The following is a 21,502-nucleotide window of genomic DNA, read 5'->3' on the forward strand; positions in this document are numbered from 1 at the left end:
GAGAAGAGAGACAGGCTCCGCTCAGTGACTGCCTCCTGTTTTGTTCCTAGATAACCATGTTGCTCCTATACCAGTCCACCATGAGCTCCAAAAGTCTCAGGGACTGGGAACAGTTTGACTATAAGATTCAGGTAAGCCCTTGTGCCTCCACTCTACCTAGCAGGCCTAGCCTGCATTTCACCTCACCCCATCTGTTTTCTTTAAAGAGCACATATAGTAGTTACAGCCATTCATTTAGAAAGTCTGAAAAATATTGAAAAGCACAAAGAAGAAAATAATGGTTGCCAATAATCCCATTCCCAGAGATAACTGCTAACTATTTTTTTAAAAAATATATTTTTATTGATTTCAGAGAGGAAGGGAGAGAGAGAGAAACATCGGTGATGAGAGAGAATCATTGATCGGCTGCCTCCTTCTGGGGATCGAGCCCGCAACCCAGGCATGTGCCTTTGGCCAGAATCAAACCTGGGACCTTTCAGTCCACAGGCTGATGCTCTATCCACTGAGCCAAACCAGCTAGAACAGCGGTTCTCAACCTGTGGGGCGCGACCCCTTTGGCGGTTGAACGCCCCTTTCACAGGGTTCACTTAAGACCATCCTGCATATCAGATATTTCCATTACGATTCATAACTCTAATGGAGCAACATTACAGTTATGAAGTAGCAACGAAAATAATTTTACGGTTGGGTCACAACATGAGGAACTGTATTTAAAGGGCCAGAAGGTTGAGAACCACTGAGCTAGAGCATAACTGCTAACTTTTAAAGGATATACTTCCCAGCTTTTTTCATATTAACTGTACCGGAAACTATATTGTGTTTGGGTGCTACATAAAAATTGTTCTCTCTTCATGTAGGTATTCCTGTGTGTGTATATTGTCACTCCATTCATTCCTCTTTTCCTCTTGTAGAAAGGATTAGTTAGTTAGAATGTCTTTGTCCACCACGACATTCTAGCTCAGTGGTTACCTCCTTTCCCCTCCTCTACATGGCCCCTAAGTGAAGAGGAGTTGGTGCATCTGCTTCATTATAGAGCGAATTGACCTGGTTTCCAGGAGCTACCTGCCACATAGGTTCTGGTGTTGGCCTTGCTTCTTGCAGGAGCAGCTGCTCTTTATTTCCTAGAGCAGAAGCAGCTGGAATGCCAGAGTGGATACTGTAGGTGACTGGTGGGGCAGTGTCCAGAGAGCTATGGCCTTCAAGTTATGGTAGAAATGTTGAATCATCCCATTTCGTACTCAGCTCATGGCTCATATTGGGGATGGGGTTAGTGTTGTCATGTGGCATGGAAGGAATAGGTGGTTTCTTCCTCCCTTCAACCTTTTCTCTACTCCAAGCTGGTCATAGAGCTGGTAGGAAGAGATTCTAGAAGAATAAGGGATACAGCAGAGTTGGCCAGGAAAATTAAATTAACTCTGTAGCTTTGGAATTCAGACAAAGAAGGGAAGATTTTACAGCTGAGCTGGTGGATAAGCTTTGGATGAGCCCTGAGGGGTTCTCACCTAGATAATAAAGAACAGTGAGGATCAGCTGAAAGAGGCCAAAATAGTTATGTTAAAGCTTTCTGAGCACATTCCGTTCCTTGCCTGTTCTCATCTCTTGTGGTCAGGAGTGAAGTCAGTTGGAAACTCTAACCCTGAGTGGATATTTAGGGAGGAGAGGGGGTGGGAGCAAGTGGGGTGAACACGTCTCTAGTGGAATGTTCTCGGCTGGACCATGGGGCTTCCAGCTCTTAAAGGAAGAATGGGCTCCCATAGACTTCTGGGGCTGGCACTGTCAGGGTGACGACCTCCATCCCTTTAGGTCTCCCTAATACTTAAGTGTTGTTCTTTCTCTCTGTGGCCTAGGCTGAGTTAGCCGTCATCCTCAAATTTGTGCTAGACCACGAAGATGGATTAAACCTGAATGAGGACCTAGAGAACTTCTTGCAAAAAGGTAAATAGGGACCCCTTCTGAGGATCACCTCTCTGAGCTGGGATCCAGAGTTGTTGAGGAAGGGGGTTGTTTCTAACCCTAAAACAAGACACAGAGTTGGTCCTCAGGAAAATTGTGTAATGGAGTAGGTTGATTTCTCGGCCCTGTTGCCATCATCCCAGTTCACCCAGAACTACTAGCTGCCTGGCAGCAGCCAAGCAAAACTTTTTAATAAGTGATCTTGTCTGCGGTTATGTTCTCCTTGATCACATCACCACCACCACAACCACCCCCTTCCCCCCCCGACACACACACACACCTTTGTTTTTTATTTTTTTAATCCTCCCCTAAGGATGTTTTTTAAAAAATATTTTTATTGATTTCAGAGAGGGAGGGAGAGAGAGATAGAAACATCAATGATGAGAGAGAATCATCAATCAGCTGCCTCCTGCACACACCCCACTGGGGATCGAGCCCACAACCTGGGCATGTGCCCTGACCAGTAATCAAACCATGACGTCCTGGTTCATAGGTCAACACTCAGCCACTGAGCCACTGTGCTCTGGCCCACCTGAGGATATTTTTTCCATTGATTTTTAGAGAGAGTTGAAGGGAGATGAGGGAGAGAGAAACATTGATGTAAGAGAGACACATGTATGGGCTGCTTCCCACACGCGCCCCCATTGGGGCCTGGGATGGAATCTGCAACCTAGGTATGTGTCCTTGACCAGGAATGGAATCCATGACCCTTTGGTGCACAGACCGACACTTTACCACTGAGCCACACCGGCCAAGGCTGTTTTTTATTTTTTAAACAACCATTACTCCTGGTTTAGAATGTAGGAGTACAGTCTTAAAAGATGTTTTTCCTCCACATTAAGCTCTTTCTAGGTGAGAAGGCATATGCATAAACCCAGGAGGTATGATAAGGAATAAGTGCTAGAACAGAGAGGTACCAGTTTTACCAAATGTCTAGCTGGAAGCATAATGGAAAGAGTGATAGCTTTATCTTCTGGTGAAGAGGCCATCAGTGATGATAGGACATAAGACTTGGGTCTCGGCAAGTTCTCTTCCAGCTGCTGAATTTGATGTTCCTCATATTCAGGTTCCTCATAAGCCCTTCAGGTGATGTTGGAAATGTGAGAGGAGAGGCTCTGGGCAAAGTTATGGGTTTGCAGGTCACTGTATGGCTGGCCATTGAAGCTGTGAGCAGAGCAAGGAGGCCCCATCTGAACACTGAGGGCTTAGAAGGTGGGTGGAGGAGGAAGGAGCAAATGAGGGAGACTAATAAGAATGGGTGTTTAGAAATAGGAGAACCATGTAAAAGTAATGGGAACCAAGGAAAGAGAAGGTTTGAGAAAGTGTGTTGGCAGTGCAAGATTTTAGATTAGAGGAATTCAGAAAGGAGGCTAGTGGCTGACCCAAGAGGTTGTTGGGGCTGAGAGGAGATCCTGCTTAGGTTCTGCCCAGTGGCTGCCTTCTGTAGCTTACATATGTGTTCGTTGATTCACTCCCAAGAGGAGTTCTTAAATTGTGTAAAGATACAAATCTGTTCACCCTCTTACTAACCTCTGTGCTTTGTCTGTTCCTTCCCCCAGCTCCTGTCCCTTCTAGCTCCATCTCTGAAGAACTCTCTCCACCCAGTCACCAGGCCAGGAAGGAGGTTCGCTTTCTAGAGCTACAGAAGGTTGCCTCTTCCAGTGGGAACAAGTATGTGCTGAGCCTCTTTCCTGGGACAGGGCCTCAGCATTCAGTCCTGAACTCCCTCCCTCCTAGAGACTAAACTGTTGAGCAGTCCCTTCCATCATCAGAGGTGCTTGCAGCATCCTGTCAAGCTGGGATGTCCTCACCTGCTGCAGTACTAATTGGGGAAATTGGTTGGGATCTGTCTTGGCCAGAAGGCCTCTCTCAAAGACTGTTCCCTGTTTATGGAATTCCTTTCTTTGTTAATTACACTAAAGTCCCTTCTGTCAGTGCAGCTCTGCAGGGCCAAGGAGAACACCTCCCTCCCCCTTTATTTTTTGACTTGGAGAAAGAAGGGTTTTTTTAAGGTCATGTCACAAGACATGAGATGGCACTGCAGACAGAACCTGGGTGTATGGGTCTCCCGGTCAGTGCTCACATCCATAGTGCCCTGCTTCCCCATCCCTGCCTGTTGCTGGTCACTTCAGGTCTTATACCTGAAGATGACCATGGCATCTGGGCTATCTCTTTCCTTAGCTTCCTCTCAGGTTCTCCAGCCTCCCCCATGGGTGACATCCTGCAAACCCCACAATTCCAGATGAGACGGCTGAAGAAGCAGCTTGCGGATGAGAGAAATAATAGAGATGAGCTGGAGCTGGAGCTGGCTGAGAACCGCAAGCTCCTCACCGAGAGGGGTGGGTGCTGGCAAACAGCAGATGTGTATGAGTGGGCAGCATCTGGGATTTCCTTGCAGGGAGCAATGGGCTTGTCTGAGGAAGGGGCCCTCTGTTGGCCCTGGGCCTGTCAGGCTGACCTCCTGGAAACTGGTTCTGTCCTTGCCTCCATCTTCCCTTTCCCTTGGATTGGATGCTTCCTCCTTGCTCTCCCTTCTTTCCTTAGTTCTGCGCTGACTCTCCTCTCCTCTCCCTTGTCTCCCCAGATGCACAGATAGCCATGATGCAGCAGCGCATTGACCGCCTGGCTCTGCTGAACGAGAAGCAGGCGGCCAGTCCGCTGGAGCCCAAGGAGCTTGAGGAGCTCCGTGGCAAGAATGAGAGGTAGAGTTCTATCTGCCTCCCTCCCAGCTCCTGCCCCACCCTGTACCCCTGAGGGACACACTCTTTTCTCATTGCTCCTCCCTTACAGCCTCACCATGAGGCTCCATGAAACTCTGAAGCAGTGCCAGGACCTGAAGACAGAGAAGAGCCAGATGGACCGAAAAATTAACCAGCTCTCTGAGGAGAATGGGGACCTTTCCTTTAAGGTGTGTTATGCCCCCACCTGGAGGCCCTTGGAATTGAGTTTTCCTGGACAATTTCCTAAGGGGGTTGAGAAGAATTTCCTGGCACCTGTCTGGTGCCTTTGTCTCTCCAGAGACCTGCATACTTTGCCCCTTACCTTGTCCCATAATTGGTGTGGCCCTAAATTTTTATCTGTAGTCCTGAGTTAGGGATGTGATTCATTATGATTGGCCTGACAATAGTGGACAGGATCATCAGAGGATCCAGTCCTGGAGTTCTGGGAGCAAGCAGCAGTGGTGGTACCAGTTCTGACTCTGGGTAATGGGGCTTCCCTTTTTGTCTCTCTCAGCTGCGCGAATTTGCTAGTCACCTACAGCAGCTGCAGGGCGCCCTCAATGACCTAACAGAGGAGCACAGCAAGGCCACTCAGGAGTGGGGGGAGAAGCAGGCCCATCTGGAGAAGGAGTTCAGCACAGCCCTGCAGGACAAGGTAACCCTCTGTTTTGGGGTACTAGGGCCACCATCTTGAGCACATGTTCAAAGTTGAATTCTGTTTGACGCTCTCTTCTTTTGGGCCTTTGGGAATTAAGCTGACTTCTGTTCAAGGTTGAATAGTGTGCTTTAATGGAAGAATTGTGGGCTTAGAAGTCCAATACACCTTTGAATCTTGTCTCTGCTATTTACAAGGTGTGGATCTTGGACAAGTTACTTGATCTCCTTCTCTCTAAGCATCCTTTCCTGAAAATGGGAAAAAGAACGAGTAGCTGCCTCATCAATCATTGTAAGATAATAATACATAGAAAGCACTTAACACATTGTGTGGTGCAAAGTAAGCTCTCAGTGAATTAGTTGCTATTATTATTGCTGTTATTAGGAACTCAACTCTGCCGTTTATTAACCATGTAGCCCTGGGCCAAGCCATTTAACAAATGAGCTTCAGATTCTTGCTCTGTAAAAGAGGGGTAGTAATAGCTATCTCTCAGATCTATTGTGTGGGTTAGAAATTCAGAAAGGCACCCAGTGTCTGGCCTGTTGTAGGTGCTTAGTGAGCAGTGAGGGGAAGTGGGGGTATAGAAGGGGGCGGTGCTGTGGCTGCTGCTGCTATTGATGCCCAGAGGGGCAGGGTATGTTTTTAAGCTGGGTGGGTATTTGGATAATCTGGAAGCTAAGACTTCTTTGAGGAAGGGTATACAGTGAGGAAATTTGAAGTAAACTCTGTGGCCTTGGAGAAGAAATTATCAGGTCACATGACTTAATTCAGCCCTGTAGCTAGGGCTAGAAAGGCAGGTCTCTCATGGTCCCAGGTCCATGATTTCTGAGGGTTTTTTCCTAGGTGAGGGCAAAAGGAGATCTTGGTAACAAGGTGATAGGGTCTTATGTTTTGTTGATGTTCACAAGGGCTTGTGGGGACATCCAGTGCCTCTTCCACTTCTGTTCACGTGGGGCTCTTTTACTCCCAGAAATGCCTTGAAGAAAAGAATGAAATCCTTCAGGGAAAACTTTCACAGCTGGAAGAACATTTGGCCCGGCTACAGGAGAACCCACCCCAGGAGAAGGGTGAGGTGCTGGGTGACGTCTTGCAGGTAGGAATGCATAAGAGCAACTGTAAGACCTGTGTGCTGTGTGCTGGGGTTGGTGTGGGCCATGTTTAGCACATTCAGGGGCCCTGGTGACAGAAGTCATGCTGATCCCAATTTGTCTCTATCTCACCAGCTGGAAACCCTGAAGCAAGAGGCAGCCACTCTTGCTGCAGACAACACCCAGCTCCAAACCAGGGTGGAGGCACTGGAGACTGAGCGGGGCCAGCAGGAAGCCAAGCTGCTTGCTGAGCGGGGCCACTTTGAAGAAGAAAAGCAGCAGCTGGCTGGCCTGATTGCTGAGCTGCAGAGCTCTCTATCCAACACCAGACAGGCCAAGGAAGAACTGGAGAAGGCCTCCCAGGCTCAGGAGGCCCAGTTGTCTGCCCAGGTGGCCACACTGACCTCCGAGCTCACGACCCTCAATGCTACTCTCCAGCAGCAGAATCAAGAACTGGCTGGCCTGAAGCAGCAGGCTGAAAAGGATCAGGCCCAGCTAGCCCAGACCCTCCAGCAGCAAGAACAGGCCTCCCAGGGCCTCCGCCACCAGGTGGAGCAGCTGAGCACCAGCCTGAAACAGAAGAAGCAGCAATTGGAGGAGGCCACCAAGGAGCTGGAGGCCACCAGGCGAGACCACTCCCAGCAGCTGGCCACTGCTGCTGAGGAGCGGGAGGCCTCCTTAAGGGAGAAGGACTCAGTCCTCCAGCAAGTAGAGGCACTGGAGAAGGAGAAGGCTGCCAAGCTAGAGGTGCTGCAACAGCAACTTCAGGCTGCTAATGAAGCCCGGGACAGCGCCCAGACCTCAGTGACACAGGCCCAGCAGGAGAAAGCAGAGCTGAGCCAAAAGGTGGAGGAACTCCATGCCTGTATTGAGGCAGCCCGCCAGGAGCAGTGTGAGACCCAGGCCCAGGTGGCAGAACTAAAGGCCCAGCTGAGGTCTGAGCAGCAAAAAGCAACTGAAAGAGAAAAGGTGGCTCAGGAGAAGAACCAGCTCCAGGAGCAGGTGCGGGCCCTTGAGGAGTCCTTGATGGTCACCAAGGGCGGCCTTGAAGAGGAGAAGCGCAGGGCTGCAAGTGCCCTGGAAGACCAGCAGTGTTGTATCGCCAAGCTAGAGGCAGAGACCCAAAGCCTGGTGGAACAACATAAGCAGGAACAGAAGGAGCTAGAAGAAGAGAAGGCTGGACGCAAGGAGCTGGAGGCTCGATTACAGCAGCTTGGGGAGGCCCATCAGGCTGTGACGGAAGCCCTGCGGCGGGAGCTGGCAGAGGCCATAGCCTCCCAGCGTGAGGCTGAGAGTGAATGTAAGCAGCTTGCCAAGGAGGTGGCCACATGGCGTGAGCGGTATGAGGATAGCCAGCAAGAGGAGGCCCAGTATGGTGCCATGTTCCAGGAACAGCTGATGACCCTGAAGGAGGAATGTGAGAAGGCCCGCCAGGAGCTGCAGGAGGCAAAGGAAAAGGTGGCAGGGATAGAGGCTCACAGTGAGCTCCAGATAGGCCGGCAGCAGAGTGAGCTTGCCCAGCTCCATGCCAGCCTGGCCAGAGCCCACCAGCAGGTCCAGGAGAAGGAGATCAGGGCCCAGAAACTTGCAGATGACCTCTCCACTCTGCAGGAGAAGATGGCTGCCACCAGCAAGGAGGTGGCCCGCCTGGAGGCCTTAGTGCGCAAGGCAGGTGAGCATAAGGAAACAACTTCCTCTGAGCTACTCAAGGAGCCCCCAAGGGCAGGAGACAGAGAATCAGAGTGGCTGGAAGAGCAGCCGGGGCGTCGGTTCTGCAGCACACAGGCTGCACTGCAGGCTATGGAGCGTGAGGCAGAGCAAATGGGAAGTGAGTTGGAGAGGCTGCGGGCTGCGCTAATGGAGAGCCAGGGACAACAGGAGGAGGAGCGTGGGGAGCAGGAGCGGGAGTTGGCCCGGCTAGCCCAGGAGCGGGGCCGAGCCCAAGCCGATCTTGTCCTGGAGAAGGCCGCCAAGGCAGAGCTTGAGATGCGGTTGCAGAATGCCCTCAATGAGCAGCGTGTGGAGTTTGCTACCTTGCAGGAGGCACTGGCCCATGCCCTGAAGGAAAAGGAGGGGAAGGACCAGGAGCTGGCCAAGCTTCGTGGGCAGGAGGCAGCCCAGAGAACAGAACTGGGGGAGCTTCAGCAAACCGTGGAGCAACTAAAGAAACAGCTGGCCAAGATGGAGGGGGAGCACCAGCAGTCTCTAGGGACAGCCAGTGGAGAAGACACTTGTGGGTCAGGAGCCCAGTCTGAGGCTATAGGAAAGACCAAGCGAAGAGGCCCTGACCCAGAGGCTCTGCAGGCAGAGGTGAGCAAGCTGGAGCAGCAGTGCCGTGAGCATCAGGAGAAGGCCTCCAGCCTGGAGCGTAGCCTAGAGTCTGAGCGCGCCTCCCAGACAGAGCGGGCCACCACTCTGGAGACTTTGCGGGGCCAGTTAGAGGAGAAGGCCCGGGAGCTGGGGCGCACTCAGGACACCTTAGCCTCAGCACAAAGGGAGCTGGCCACCCTTCGCACGAAGGCCCAAGACCACAGCAAGGCTGAGGATGAGTGGAAGGCCCAGATGACCCGGGGCCAGCAGGAGGCTGAGAGAAAAAACAGTCTCATCAGCAGCTTGGAGGAGGAGGTGTCTATCTTGAACCGCCAGGTCCTGGAGAAGGAGGGTGAGAGCAAGGAGTTGAAGCGGCTTGTTGTAGCTGAGTCAGAGAAGAGCCAGAAGCTGGAAGAGAGGCTGCGCCTGCTTCAGGTAGAGACAGCCAGCAACAGTGCCAGAGCTGCGGAACGCAGCTCTGCTCTGCGGGATGAGGTCCAGACTCTCCGGGAGGAGGCGGAGAAACAACGGGTGGCCTCAGAGAGCCTTCGACAGGAGCTGGCCTCACAAGCAGAGCGAGCAGAGGAGCTGGGCCAAGAATTAAAGGCATGGCAGGAGAAATTCTTCCAGAAGGAGCAAGCCCTCTCTGCCCTGCAGCTAGAGCACACCAGCACACAGGCCCTGGTGAGTGAGCTGCTGCCCGCCAAGCACCTGTGCCAGCAGCTGCAGGCTGAGCAGGCAGCTGCTGAGAAACGCCATCGTGAGGAGCTGGAGCAAAGCAAGCAGGCAGCTGGTGGGCTTCGGGCAGAGCTGATGCGAGCCCAGCGGGAGCTCGGGGAACTGATGCCCCTACGACAGAAGGTGGCAGAGCAAGAGCGAGCAGCCCAGCAGCTGCGGGCAGAGAAGGCCAACTACGCAGAGCAGCTGAGCATGCTGAAAGAGGCTCATGGCCTGCTGGCAGAGGAGAATCGGGGGCTGGGAGAGAAGGCCAGTCTCGGCCGGCAGTTTCTGGAAGTGGAGCTGGACCAGGCCCGGGAGAAATATGACCAAGAGCTGGCAGCTGTGCGTGCTGATGCCGAGGCCCATCTGGCTGAGATGCAGCGGAAAGTACAGAGCACTGCCCGGGAGCTGGAGGTGATGACTTCCAAGTATGAGGGTGCCAAGGTCAAGGTCCTGGAGGAGAGACAGCGGTTCCAGGAAGAGAGACAGAAACTCACTGCCCAGGTAAGGCACCAAGCTCAACACCTTCTCCAAAGATTGGGCCTGAGAAACAGACGACATCGTTCCCTCTGCATCCCAGAGCCTCAACCTTCCACATTATTGCAGAGTGTCTTGTCTCCCTCACTCACTGGGTGTCAGAGGAGGAGTTGTAGCTGGCAGAGTTCAAGTCTGTTGTCCCCTATTATCCTAAAGAAAATATCAGTAGCCTCCCCTTCCCTGAAGGCTCTGTCCCTGGAGAGTCAAACAGTGAAGGCCATCGTTCATTCTGGAGGCACATTATGAGGTGTACCTGCAGTGGGGACCCCAGAGCCACTGGGGACTAGAACGAGCCAACTGGCACTTTACACATTACTAAAGGTCTGGTCCCTTGGGGGAGGGGGATTCTAAGAGTTTCAGTGAGGTCAGCCTGACAGCAGGAACAGTGCCTCTTTGGCCCCCATCTCACTCTGTCTCCATTGCTCCTCCCCCATGCACAGGTGGAACAGCTAGAGGTATTTCAGAGAGAGCAAACTAAGCAGGTAACGCCTGGGGTCCTTGCTAAATGCTGGCTGCTTAAGCGGTGACCAGTCTCGGTGCATGACCCTGGCTGCAGCTTGCCTCCGCCAGCTCCCGTTGTGAACTGTTTGTGAAGGGGGCAGGGTCAAGCCGTGGAATCCAGGCCCAGGCTGCCCAGGAGTGCTGGGCCCTCTCTCAGGCCTCATCCCACCCATCCCAGGTCGGACTCTCCACCTTCTGCACTTCCTGCCATTTGCCTGTCAGGGACGAGGGGTAGGGTAGGCTTTGTCTTTCCCATATCTAAACCAATCACAGACAATTCTTGGGATTCCTCAACCTTCAAGTCCTGTTCCAAGTTTGGGTCCTCAATGAGGAGGCCTAGCAGAATGACCATGCCTTCTTTCCCACAGAAGCCATAAAGGTGATAAGCAAAGCATCCTTCAGAGAGCAGGAAGGGTTGTGAGCTCGGGATGTCTGCTGATGGGTGATGACCCTTTGGGCCTTAACCCCAAGCGTGAAATAAGAGATGTCTGGGAGCAGGAAGGCCAAGGTTGAGAGGTGCAGGAGGGGCCTCTGCCAGAGGAGTGGTATAGTCTAGCTACCTCGCTTGCTCTCTCAAGGATTTCTCTGTGCTGCCCAGATGTCAAAGCTATTGAGCTGGTTTTCAGTGGGAGCACCCTTTCTCTGCCAGCCCTTCTACCCAGTCACCTCAGGCCTGCTGAGGAATCGGGCTTTCCTTTCTTCCCATTGCCCAAGATGACAATCAAACTGAATACAAACAGTTAGCAAGGGAGCCCTCGCCTCTCGCTTTTGCTGATCATGCTTGAGCTCCTGGAATGCCTGGAGGAGCTGGAGTGCTTGTGACTGTGATGCTCCCCCTCACCCCTCCCTCCTCTTGCTATTCCTCTCTGTGGGAATCGGGAGGGCGTGGATGTGTGCTGCCCCTGCTGTCTCCCAGCCGTCTGATCCCCCACACTAACCACACTGCTAGCACCAACCCTAACAGCCTGTGAGTATTGGGAAGAGGGCTGATCATCTGTGGGCTTTGCTTTGGTAGTTTCTGGGAAGGTATTGAATGAGTATGTCTGCAAGTTATAGGCAGGTCCCCTGTTCCTGTCCCCAACCCAGGATGGTTGGGGCTGGGAATGGCAGCAGTAGGGTGGTGGTGAAGTGTTGGCTCCCCAGAGTAGATCTCTCCCTGCAGGCCTCTGTCCCTGCAGGCTGGGGGTGGAGGTGTGGGCGGGCAGGTGGCTCTGGCAGCACCTGAGTGTTGGGTTACCTCACTCAGGTCCTGTCCAGTTAGCCTGGGCCTCAGGCCAGAGAAAGTACCCGGGTTTCTTTTTCTAAAAATATTGGGGACTGGTCTGGGAAAACCCTATAAGTTGCCCAGACATCCAGGGGAAGGCCTCCTGAGTCTTCCTGTCTCCTCTTCCCTCCCCTATCCCAGGTGGAAGAACTGAGTAAGAAGCTAGCTGACCACGACCAAGCCAGCAGAGTGCAGCAGCAGAAGCTGAAGGTGGGACAGATGGGAGCAGGAAGGTGCTCTCTAAGCCCTTGGGCTGTGTTGGTTGTGGGGGCAGGAGGAGGAGCACCATGGGGACCTGGCAGCCTTAGGAGATCTGCCTGTTCAAGAACCCCCTGCATGTGCCTCCTGGGATCTCTGAAGGGAAGACCTTTGCATTACAGTAGCAATAACCATATGTAGTTATTTAAATTTAAAGTGATTATAATTAAAATTTTAGTTCCTTAGTCACACTAGCCACAGTTTCCCTGCTCAGCAGTTAATTGCATGTGGCTCGTGTCTACCATGTTGGACAGGGCAGAACATGGCCAGAAAGTCCTGTTGAATAGTGCTGGCCTAGAGTTAATCATATGTAATATTATAATGCAGTTTAATATTCTTAATGTTTTCAACATCACCGTTGGTTTAATATATGCTTTTTTTTGCAGTCTAGGTTTCACAGCTTTTAGCTAGGAGCAAAGGAATTGGGTCCCATGGCCCTGGGACTTGCTAAAGCCCTGGTGGGTTACAGGAATTGGTGGGAGCTGAGAGCTTAATTTCCCCAGCTCATTTCCACATGCTCCACACCATGTCATGATGATGATAAACAGATGCTTGTTACACTTCTTTTGGGGGCCTTCCCGGTGCTAGATGTAAGAGAGGCAAAGCCAGATGATCCTGTCCAGTGTCTATTACAAACTAAGCACTTGCTGGCCTTGCAGGTGGACAGAGAATCAGACACAGTCCCTGTCCCCAAGGAGTCTGGCCTGGAGCGGAGGCAGTGCAAGCCTCACAAGAGGCCACACAGGCTTTGGAGTCAGGTGCACCAAGGGTCAGATCATACGCTGCTATTGAGTCACTATGATCCTGGCCAATTGGCTTAAATCTCTGTGCTCAATTTCTTCAACTCTGAAATGGAGATATAGTTACTTCCCAGAGTCGCTCTGAGGAGAAATGAGTTCACATGTCCTGAGAGCGCCCATCTCAAGTGCCTAGCCCCGTGCTCTGCACCCAATGAAAGGATCAGCTCCCTTCCTCCGTGGGGAGACTGTGTACTCATGGAGAGAGAATGAGGCAGTTTGTGCTTGATCTCCATGAAGACAGGGCTGTCAGAGCTCTGCCAGAAATGGTGTAAGCTGAGTGGGAAAGATCCTGCGGACTGTGGACCTTGTAAAGGTGTGTGGTGTTTCAGTATACTGGAGTTGGTGGGGGTAAAAGGATTTTTCCGCTTCCTGAGAGAATATGCACGAGTCTGAAAACACCATGGAGTCCAAGAAGCTAGGGCAAGTCAGCAGCAGATTTGGATCGAGTAGCCAGACTGCCACCCTGATCAGCCTTCCACATCACATGCTTTCCAGGCGCAGGGAGGGGAAAGCCAGCAAGAAGCCCAACGCCTCCAGGCCCAGCTGAATGAGCTGCAGACCCAGTTGAGCCAGAAGGAGCAGGCAGCTGAACACTACAAGCTGCAGGTGAGGAGTCCAGTCCTGCCCCACTGTGCCCTCCCTCCTGCCTTACCCCACCCAGCCCCTACCCACCTGTCTGCCCACACAGATGGAGAAAGCCAAGACCCATTACGATGCCAAGAAGCAGCAGAACCAAGAATTGCAGGAGCAGCTGCGGGGCCTGGAGCAGCTGCAGAAGGAAAACAAGGAACTGAGAGCCGAAGCTGAGCGGCTGGGTCAAGAGCTACAGCAGGCTGGGTTGAAGACTAAGGAGACTGAACAGACCTGCCGCCACCTTACTGCCCAGGTGCGCAGCCTGGAGGCACAGGTAAGTATCTGGCTGGACAGATCCCTTACTCATCATAATGGATCCCTGTGCCCTCCCTTCCTAAGCCACCCTTGCCTTAGGCTTCTCTTCACTCTCCCTGGCCCTCTGCTTCCCAGGTTGCCCATGCTGACCAGCAGCTTCGAGACCTGGGCAAGTTTCAGGTGGCCACTGACGCCTTAAAGAGCCGGGAGCCCCAGGCTAAGGCTCAGCTGGACTTGAGTATTGACAGCCTGGATCTGAGCTGCGAGGGAACCCCACTCACTACCACCAGGTCAGAAGGCACCCTTCTTCCCTTGGTCTGTTGTCCATTGAGAGACTTGTTTATAGGCTGTATCCTGGGCACTGGGCTGTGAGATAAATAAGATGTTGTCCCTTTGCCCTTTGGAAGCTTATTCCTGTTAGAATAAAAAGGCTATGTGGAGGTTGTCACTCTTGTTCTGAGTCTTCAAAGAAGCCATAGGTATGTGTGCCCCATGGCTGGACTCCCCATTGATGGAGGCTAGTGCTTTGAGGGACCTTGGAAGGGTTTGAAATTGAGTACATGATCAGATTTTCATCTTAGCTTATCCTGATAGCCAATGTGGAAGCTGAGACTGGAAGCATTTGTTGTTATTTAACAAGACTTGTGTCAGACACTGTTAGAGACACTTGAAAAATAGTAATTCATTTAACAGATGAAACTGGAGCATAGATGGGCAGTCACTTGCTCAAGGTCCCACAGTGACAGAGTGGGCTTGGACCTGGGCAGCCTGGCTTGAGTCCTTGTCTGTCACTGCTCTGGTACCTCTCTCAGATGCCGTTGTCAGTCTAGGTGAGAGTAGATGACAGGTCAGGGAAGGATGTGAGAGCAGAGTGGGGTGCAGTTAGGAGACTTGCTGATTTGGTTTATTAGGAGAGGGAAGCAGTAGGATTGTGCCCATGTTCATGGCTGGGCAGCTTGGGTGAAGGATGCTCCCATTCGCTGAAATAGAAGATACAGGAGGAGGGACACACAGATGAGCTTAGTTTGGGACATGTTCATTGGGGAGTAGAGGTGGGTGTCCAGAGATGTCTGGGGCAGTGGGTATATGGGTCTGGGAGTTGCCAGTATTGAGGAGTCAGAGGGCCATGGAGTGGACTGAGGGAAGGCCCAGGTCAAGGGCGCTCCTTGGCACCTCTGAAAATTCAGCAAATGGGGTGCTTGACCTGGTCTGCTTACAATAAATGCAAGAATTTGCCACTTGGGAGCAAAGAGATGGACAAAATGCTTCCTAGCCGCAAGAATGGCATCTCATCAGGTTTCTTTCCTATAGCAAGCTGCCTCGTACCCAGCCAGATGGCACCAGCATCCCAGGGGAGCCAGCTTCACCCATCTCTCAGCGCCTGCCCCCCAAGGTAGAATCCCTGGAAAGTCTCTACTTCACCCCCATCCCGGCTCGGGGTCAGCCACCCCTGGAGGGAAGCCTGGACTCCCTGGGGGACATCTTCCCGGACTCAGGCCGGAAGACCCGTTCTGCTCGTCGACGGACTACACAAATCATCAACATCACCATGACCAAGGTCAGGCTCTGGGATGGGGGCTGCAGGACAGTAATGCTCATGTCTTCTCAAGGGCATCTTTCCAGTGGGTCCTCCACATAGCCACAGGGCTGACCAGCCCGTATCTCACAGAAGGAAAAGCTGGAATTCTAAGACCTTAGACCTCTTTTGAAGAAAAGGGCAGAACTGTAATTAGATGCCTATCTGCTGACTGTAAGGCTGGTGTCCTCTCCATGTCCAGCACTGACCCTGTACAGGCTGAAGGGAGAGAATATGGAGAAGTTGCAGCCGAACCTGTGCTTCCCAGCACATCCCGGGGGAGCCGAGATGTTGCCGCCAGGGGGCTGCCTGCCAGCCTGGGGACTCTGGCCCTTGTTTCCACATCCCGAGGTTTAGGGAGGAGAGGGGTGCCTTTGGGGCAACAGGGACACCTCTGTGTACAGGGTGCCCTCTGCTACCAAGATGCTGGAAAAGCTCTAAAAGATGGTCAGACCCTGGCAAGTGTGGGCCAGAGACGCGGAGGCCGTGGGATGAGCCTGACTAGCTCAGGAGACATGAGAGCCCTGGTTCTCCCACTTCCTAGCTGTTTGATCTTTGGGCCAGTTACTTCATTTCTTTGCACTTCACTTCTGAAATAGTCTGATATACTCTGCCTTCCCTCCCTCAAAGCACTGAATAGACTTAGTGGGGAAAATGGGTAGAAAAGAGTCGATACCCTCAGCACTTTGTGTGGGATTCTGGCAGCAAGGCCCATTTCTTGCAGACGTCCAGGTAAGAACTCTTGCACAGCAGTATAGGAACATGCTGCAGGATCCGAGGGGCTTCAGGAGGAGCAACAGTGGAGGCTTCTTTATAGAATGCCAAGTGCCCACTCAGCCCACTACAACAGGTCGTCCTTTCTTCCAGAAGTCAGATGTGGAAGAGCCAGACAGCGCCAACTCATCCTTCTATAGCACGCAGTCTGCCCCCGTTTCCCAGGCCGGCCCGAGAGCCACCTCCTCCACCCAGTCTCTAGCCCGCCTGAGCTCTCCTGATGATGGCAACTCAGCTCTGCTCAGCCTGCCTGGATACCGGCCCACCACTCGCAGCTCTGCTCGCCGCTCCCAGGCTGGGGTGTCCAGTGGGGCCCCTCCAGGTAGGGACTGTTCTCTAACCCAACCCAAATGTTAGACTGGAAGCAGATCCTGGCACAGGGAAATAAGCATTTAAAAGCCCAAGGCTAGCTTCCTGGCTGCCTTCCTTGCAGCCTTGCCTGTCCATCAAGGGGGAATCAGAAATGCTCCCACAATGGGCAGATTCCCAGCATGATAGTGAAGCTCAGAAGCTATTAGGAGTCCTCAGGTGGTGAGAGTCTGCCAAAGGGCCAAGCTGGCGAGTGTTTTACCCTCAGATTCTTCTGAGAGGCTCTTGTCCTTTGGTGATCCCCTGGGTATCAATTCCTGGCCCTCAAGTAGTTTCTCTTGGTGTCATGGCCTCTGCCTGACCTCTCCAGAGAGAATGCAGTGAGCCAGCTCCTGTATCTGCAGCTCTAAGCAGAGCCGGACTCTGGGCTACTGGGCTTGAAGTCCACGGGGGAGGTGGACAGGATGGTGGCAGCAAAGGCTGGTGAGATGCCAGGGCCAGTGGGCAACCTGCTGCCTCCACCTTCACTCTTCCCGGCCTTCCAGCCCCACTTGCTCCAATATCCCTGCCCTCCCCAGGAAGGAACAGCTTCTACATGGGCACTTGCCAGGACGAGCCCGAGCAGCTGGATGACTGGAACCGCATTGCAGAGCTGCAGCAGCGCAATCGAGTCTGCCCCCCGCACCTGAAGACCTGCTATCCACTTGAGTCCAGGGTGAGCTCTGGGGTCACCTGCATGGGACCTGCCTGCACTGGCTCACCCCTTCCTCTCTTGGCATTCCATCCCAGTGCCACTTGCTGACCCAGCTCAAGTAATAGTGCCCTTGGTCCGGAGGAGGGCGACTAGATACCTCTAGTACAATGGTCGGCACACTCATTAGTCAACAGAGCCAAATATCAACAGTACTTCTTCAAAATAGACTCGCCCAGGCCGAAAACCGACTTCTGCGTATGGGCCACAAAGTTTCAATCGCACTGTACGCTCGTCCGCATGTGGTATTTTGTGGAAGAGCCACACTCAAGGGGCCAAAGAGCCGCATGTGGCTTGTGAGCCGCAGTTTGGTGACCATGGCTCTAGTAGAATAGCTGGAAGGGAGGGAGCTCAGGGGTGAAGTTCCTGTGGATGGGTAGGAGGTAGAGAGGTTTGCTTGGGACTCCTCTTCGGTAACCATTGTGCCAGGGAAGACAACAGGGAGGCCTTTTGCGATATGAAGCCTTCAGCTGTCCCACGTGCCAGGCCAGTGAAGAGAATCTGGGCCATCCTGTTGCATCTCCAACAGCCTGGGTCCATTGACCACTTCCACCCCATGCAGCCTTCCCTGAGCCTGGCGACCATCACAGATGAAGAGATGAAAACTGGTGACCCCCAGGAGACCCTGCGCCGAGCCAGCATGCAGCCAACCCAGATAGCTGAGGGCACTGGCATCACCACCCGGCAGCGCAAACGGGTCTCCTTGGAGCCCCACCAGGGCCCTGGCACCCCTGAGGTAGGAGACGTTGGCTCCTGGGTTTTATTCTAGCAGCCTGCCAGGTCAGCTCACCAAGTTTGAAAAGTAGATTAAAGGGGAGGCTTCTGGCCCTTGGTGGTGGGGTAAGAGGTGCTGCTGATGGGACAAGCTGATTTATAGGTCCACTCAGCTAAGATACCTGGCTTTGGATGTGAAGTCCTCTTGCTGATGTCTGCCTAATCGGCCTCTTCCCCCATAGTCTAAGAAGCCCACCAGCTGTTTCCCACGACCCATGACTCCCCGGGACCGACATGAAGGGCGCAAACAGAGCACTACAGAGGCCCAGAAGAAAGCAGCTCCCGCTGTTGTTAAACAGGTTAGTTGGGGGCTGAAGGGAGACCCTAGAGCAGCAGGTTGGCCTGGGAAAGCAGCAGTGAGCCTCATTTGACAGCCCCTCCCCACAGGCTGATCGCCGCCAGTCCATGACCTTCAGCATCCTCAACACGCCCAAGAAGCTTGGGAATAGCCTTCTGCGGAGGGGGGCCTCAAAGAAAGCCCTGCCCAAGGCCTCTCCCAACACCAGCAGTGGAACCCGTCGCTCTCCTCGCATTGCCACCACCACAGCCAGCGCTGCCACTGCTGCTGCCATCGTTGCCGCCACTTCTCGGGCCAAGAGCAAGGTGGAGGCACTGGCAGGGAAGAGGGAGGCTTAACTCTTAGGAACCCCAGTGGAAGTATGGGACCGCTTCCAGGGCAGGCCTGCTGGGGGCTAAGCAGGTGCTCCTTGTCTTGGTCAATGGCTTATTATTGAGGAGAGGAGGCAGACAACTCCACTCCTGAGAAAATCCAGAGTTGCTTAGACACATCTAGCAACTGGTAACCTGAAGGTAGATCTGTCCAGGGCCACACCATGGAAGGGATCCTAGTCGGGGCTATGGGAGCAGGAAGAGGTCTTCCTACGCCAGCTGGTGCAGGCTGATATCACAGCCATGTGACTGTTTCTCTCTTTCAGGCAAAGCACTAAAGGACCAGTACCAGTGAGTGGCCCCACCTGTGTCCCTGATGCTGCCCTTGCCTGATGCTGTCCCCCTCAGTGCCTTCTCTCAGCTTTCAGGCCAACAGTGGCCAAACCCCTAGAGACAGTGATGCCTGGCACACCTTGGCCTGGTACCTGGACCTTTATCAGAGCCTTCACTAGGAGAACAGATGTGTCTTCAGAATTGGCCTGGAGCCCGAACAGTCTGGGTCCTCTCCCTACCTTGCCTCCTGTTTTCACAAAGCAAAGTCACTTCTCCATGACGAGATTTGAGGCTGGCTTTGAGGACTGGGTCCTTGGGCCCAGCCAGTCCTCCTCAGCCTCTGTATTTAGAAGGGACCATTGGAGGAGCAGGCCCTGATCCCTGCTGTTGCTGGTGGCTAGGCTTACCAAGGGCCCTTGTTAAAGTCTATGGTTGGGCATTGACCTAGTGGGAGCACCTGGGGATAAGGTGCTCCCATCCATCCAAGGGCACAGTTACCCAGAGGATGCTCTTTTCCATGACCGCCAGGCTTGCTGGGGTGGGGGAGGGTGGGGACAGCTCATCCCCCACCTTCTCTAGACTTGTACTGGGGTGGGATTTGGATTGATGGGAAGGTTTTTAAGGGCCAGGGATGGATCTTTTCTAAATGTTATTACTTGTAAATAAAGTCTATTTTTCTCCCTTGGCTGCTAAGCTGCCTGATCTGTGTGGGAAAAGAAGGGGAATCTGGGCTTGTTAGAGCATACTTTGTTCCTGCTCAGTCTTCAGACCACCTACCTTCTTTCAAGTCCCTTCTCCTGGCTTCTGCTCATGGAGCAGTATGGGCTGTCTTTTTCTGAGGGCCTCTGTCCCCTGAATCTGGTTTTGTCTTTAACTTCTGAATGGTACTCTTCCCATAGTCCCTCTTAGAATGGGCCAAGTTCTGTGAATGGGAGAATGGCCTAAATCAGAAGATGTCAGCTTGCCTCCACTGAAAATCACCTATGAATGTCCATTGTGGGCCTTGCTAGGTATAACAAAGACACAACTGTGGCCCTAGCCGATCTGGCTCAATGGATAGAGCGTCAGCCTGTGGACTGAAGGGTCCCGGGTTTGATTCCTGTCAAGGGCACATGCCTGGGTTGCGGGCTTGATTCCCAGTGGGGGACTTGCAGGAGCCAGCCGATCGAGGATTCTCTATCATCATTGATGTTTCTATCTCCCTCTCCCTTCCTCTCTGAAGTCAATAAAAATGTATTTTTTAAAAAAAGATACAATTGTGTATCAGAAGCAGCCTCTGCCCAATCTATTGGGGGAGGGAGGACAATACAGGCTAGTTTAGATATTGCAGGTTCGGTTCCAGACCACTACAACAAAGTGAATATTGCAATAAAGTCAGTTACAAAATATTTTGGTTTCCACTGTAGTCTATTAAGTGTGCAGTAGCGTGTCTAAACAACGTACATTAACTAAAAAACACATCATAGCTAAAAAATGCTATTCACCATCTGAGCTTTCAGTGAGTTGTAATCTTTTTGCTGGTAGAGGGTCTTGCCTTGATGTTGGCTGCTGATAAGAGCAGAATGGCTGAGGGTTGGAATGACTGTGGCAATTTCTTAAAATAAGAAAATGAAGTTTGCTGCACTGATTGACTTTCACGAATAAGTTATAGAATGCAATGCTGTTTAATAGTATTTTTATCTACAGAACTTCTTTTAAAATTGGAGTCGAGCCCTAGCCGGTGTTGTTCAATTGGACATTGTCTCATGCACCAAAAGGTTGCTGGTTTATGGTCAGGGCACATGCCCAGGTTGCAGGCTTCATCTCTGGTAGGGAATGTGCAGGAGGCAGCCAATTGATGTTCTGTTCTCACATCAATGTCTCTCCAAAAACAAAACAACAGCAAAAAATATTTAAAAAATTGGAGTCAATCCTTTTTTTTTTTTTAATTGATTTTGAGAGAGAGAGGAGGGAGAGAGAAACATCAATGTGAGATACATTAATCAGTAGCCTCCTGCACATGGCCTGACCAGGGATCAAACCCACCATCACCCTTTGGTGCATGGGACAACACTTCAACTGAGCCATGCCAGCCAGGGCTGGAGTCAGTCCTCCAAACCCTGCTGCTGCTTTATCATCTAAGTAATATTCTAAATCTTTTATTGTCATTTCAACAAATCTTTACAGCATCTTCACCACTAATAGATTCCACCTCAAGAAACCACTTTGCTCATCCACAAGAAGCAACTCTTCATCCATTAAAGTTTTATCATGAGATTGTAGCAATTCAGTTACATCTTCAGGGTCCACTTCTAATTCTCTTCCTATTTCCACATCATATAAAGTTACTTCCTCCACTGGAGTCTTGAACCCTTCCAAGTCACCCATGAGGGTTGGAATCAACTTTTTCCAACTCCTGCTAATGATGATATTTCACCTTTCCCCATGAATCACTAATGTTCTTAATAAAGAATAGTGAATCTTCTCCAGAAGGTTTTTAATTCACTTTGCCCAGATCCATCAGAGGAATTACTATGGCAACTATCACATTATGAAATGTATTTCTTAAATAATAAGACTTTAAAATTGAAATTACTCCTTGATCCACAGATTGCAAAATGAATGTTAGCAGCATGAAAACATTAATCTTGTTCATTTCCATCAGAGCTCTTGGGTGACCAGGTGTTTGTCAATGAGCAGCAT

General features: G+C 51.9%; 1 protein-coding gene across 4 annotated transcripts in view; it reads left to right on the plus strand.

The window, feature by feature from the left end:
* Positions 1–19,505, plus strand: part of NUMA1 (nuclear mitotic apparatus protein 1) — an 83,840-nt gene extending 64,335 nt beyond the window's left edge. For 2 of the 4 annotated variants that reach the window (XM_014540448.1, XM_005867125.2), the window contains exons 6-26: positions 51–131; positions 1,848–1,935; positions 3,513–3,624; positions 4,135–4,292; positions 4,538–4,655; positions 4,744–4,861; positions 5,188–5,328; positions 6,299–6,421; positions 6,552–9,950; positions 10,424–10,465; positions 11,890–11,958; positions 13,302–13,412; positions 13,495–13,713; positions 13,830–13,984; positions 15,006–15,252; positions 16,138–16,366; positions 16,899–17,068; positions 17,667–17,840; positions 18,061–18,177; positions 18,266–18,481; positions 18,814–19,505. In XM_014540448.1, coding sequence (XP_014395934.1) covers positions 51–131; positions 1,848–1,935; positions 3,513–3,624; positions 4,135–4,292; positions 4,538–4,655; positions 4,744–4,861; positions 5,188–5,328; positions 6,299–6,421; positions 6,552–9,950; positions 10,424–10,465; positions 11,890–11,958; positions 13,302–13,412; positions 13,495–13,713; positions 13,830–13,984; positions 15,006–15,252; positions 16,138–16,366; positions 16,899–17,068; positions 17,667–17,840; positions 18,061–18,177; positions 18,266–18,481; positions 18,814–18,825 — 6,099 coding nt within the window. In that variant the 3' untranslated portion in view covers positions 18,826–19,505. The remainder of the gene's footprint in view (positions 1–50; positions 132–1,847; positions 1,936–3,512; positions 3,625–4,134; positions 4,293–4,537; positions 4,656–4,743; positions 4,862–5,187; positions 5,329–6,298; positions 6,422–6,551; positions 9,951–10,423; positions 10,466–11,889; positions 11,959–13,301; positions 13,413–13,494; positions 13,714–13,829; positions 13,985–15,005; positions 15,253–16,137; positions 16,367–16,898; positions 17,069–17,666; positions 17,841–18,060; positions 18,178–18,265; positions 18,482–18,813) is intronic. The other 2 variants (XM_014540449.1, XM_005867124.2) reach the window with 2 other exon arrangements.
* The last annotated feature ends 1,997 nt before the right edge of the window (positions 19,506–21,502 follow it).

This window comes from Myotis brandtii, unplaced genomic scaffold, assembly GCF_000412655.1.
Source record: "Myotis brandtii unplaced genomic scaffold, ASM41265v1 scaffold244, whole genome shotgun sequence".
NCBI lineage: Eukaryota > Metazoa > Chordata > Mammalia > Chiroptera > Vespertilionidae > Myotis > Myotis brandtii.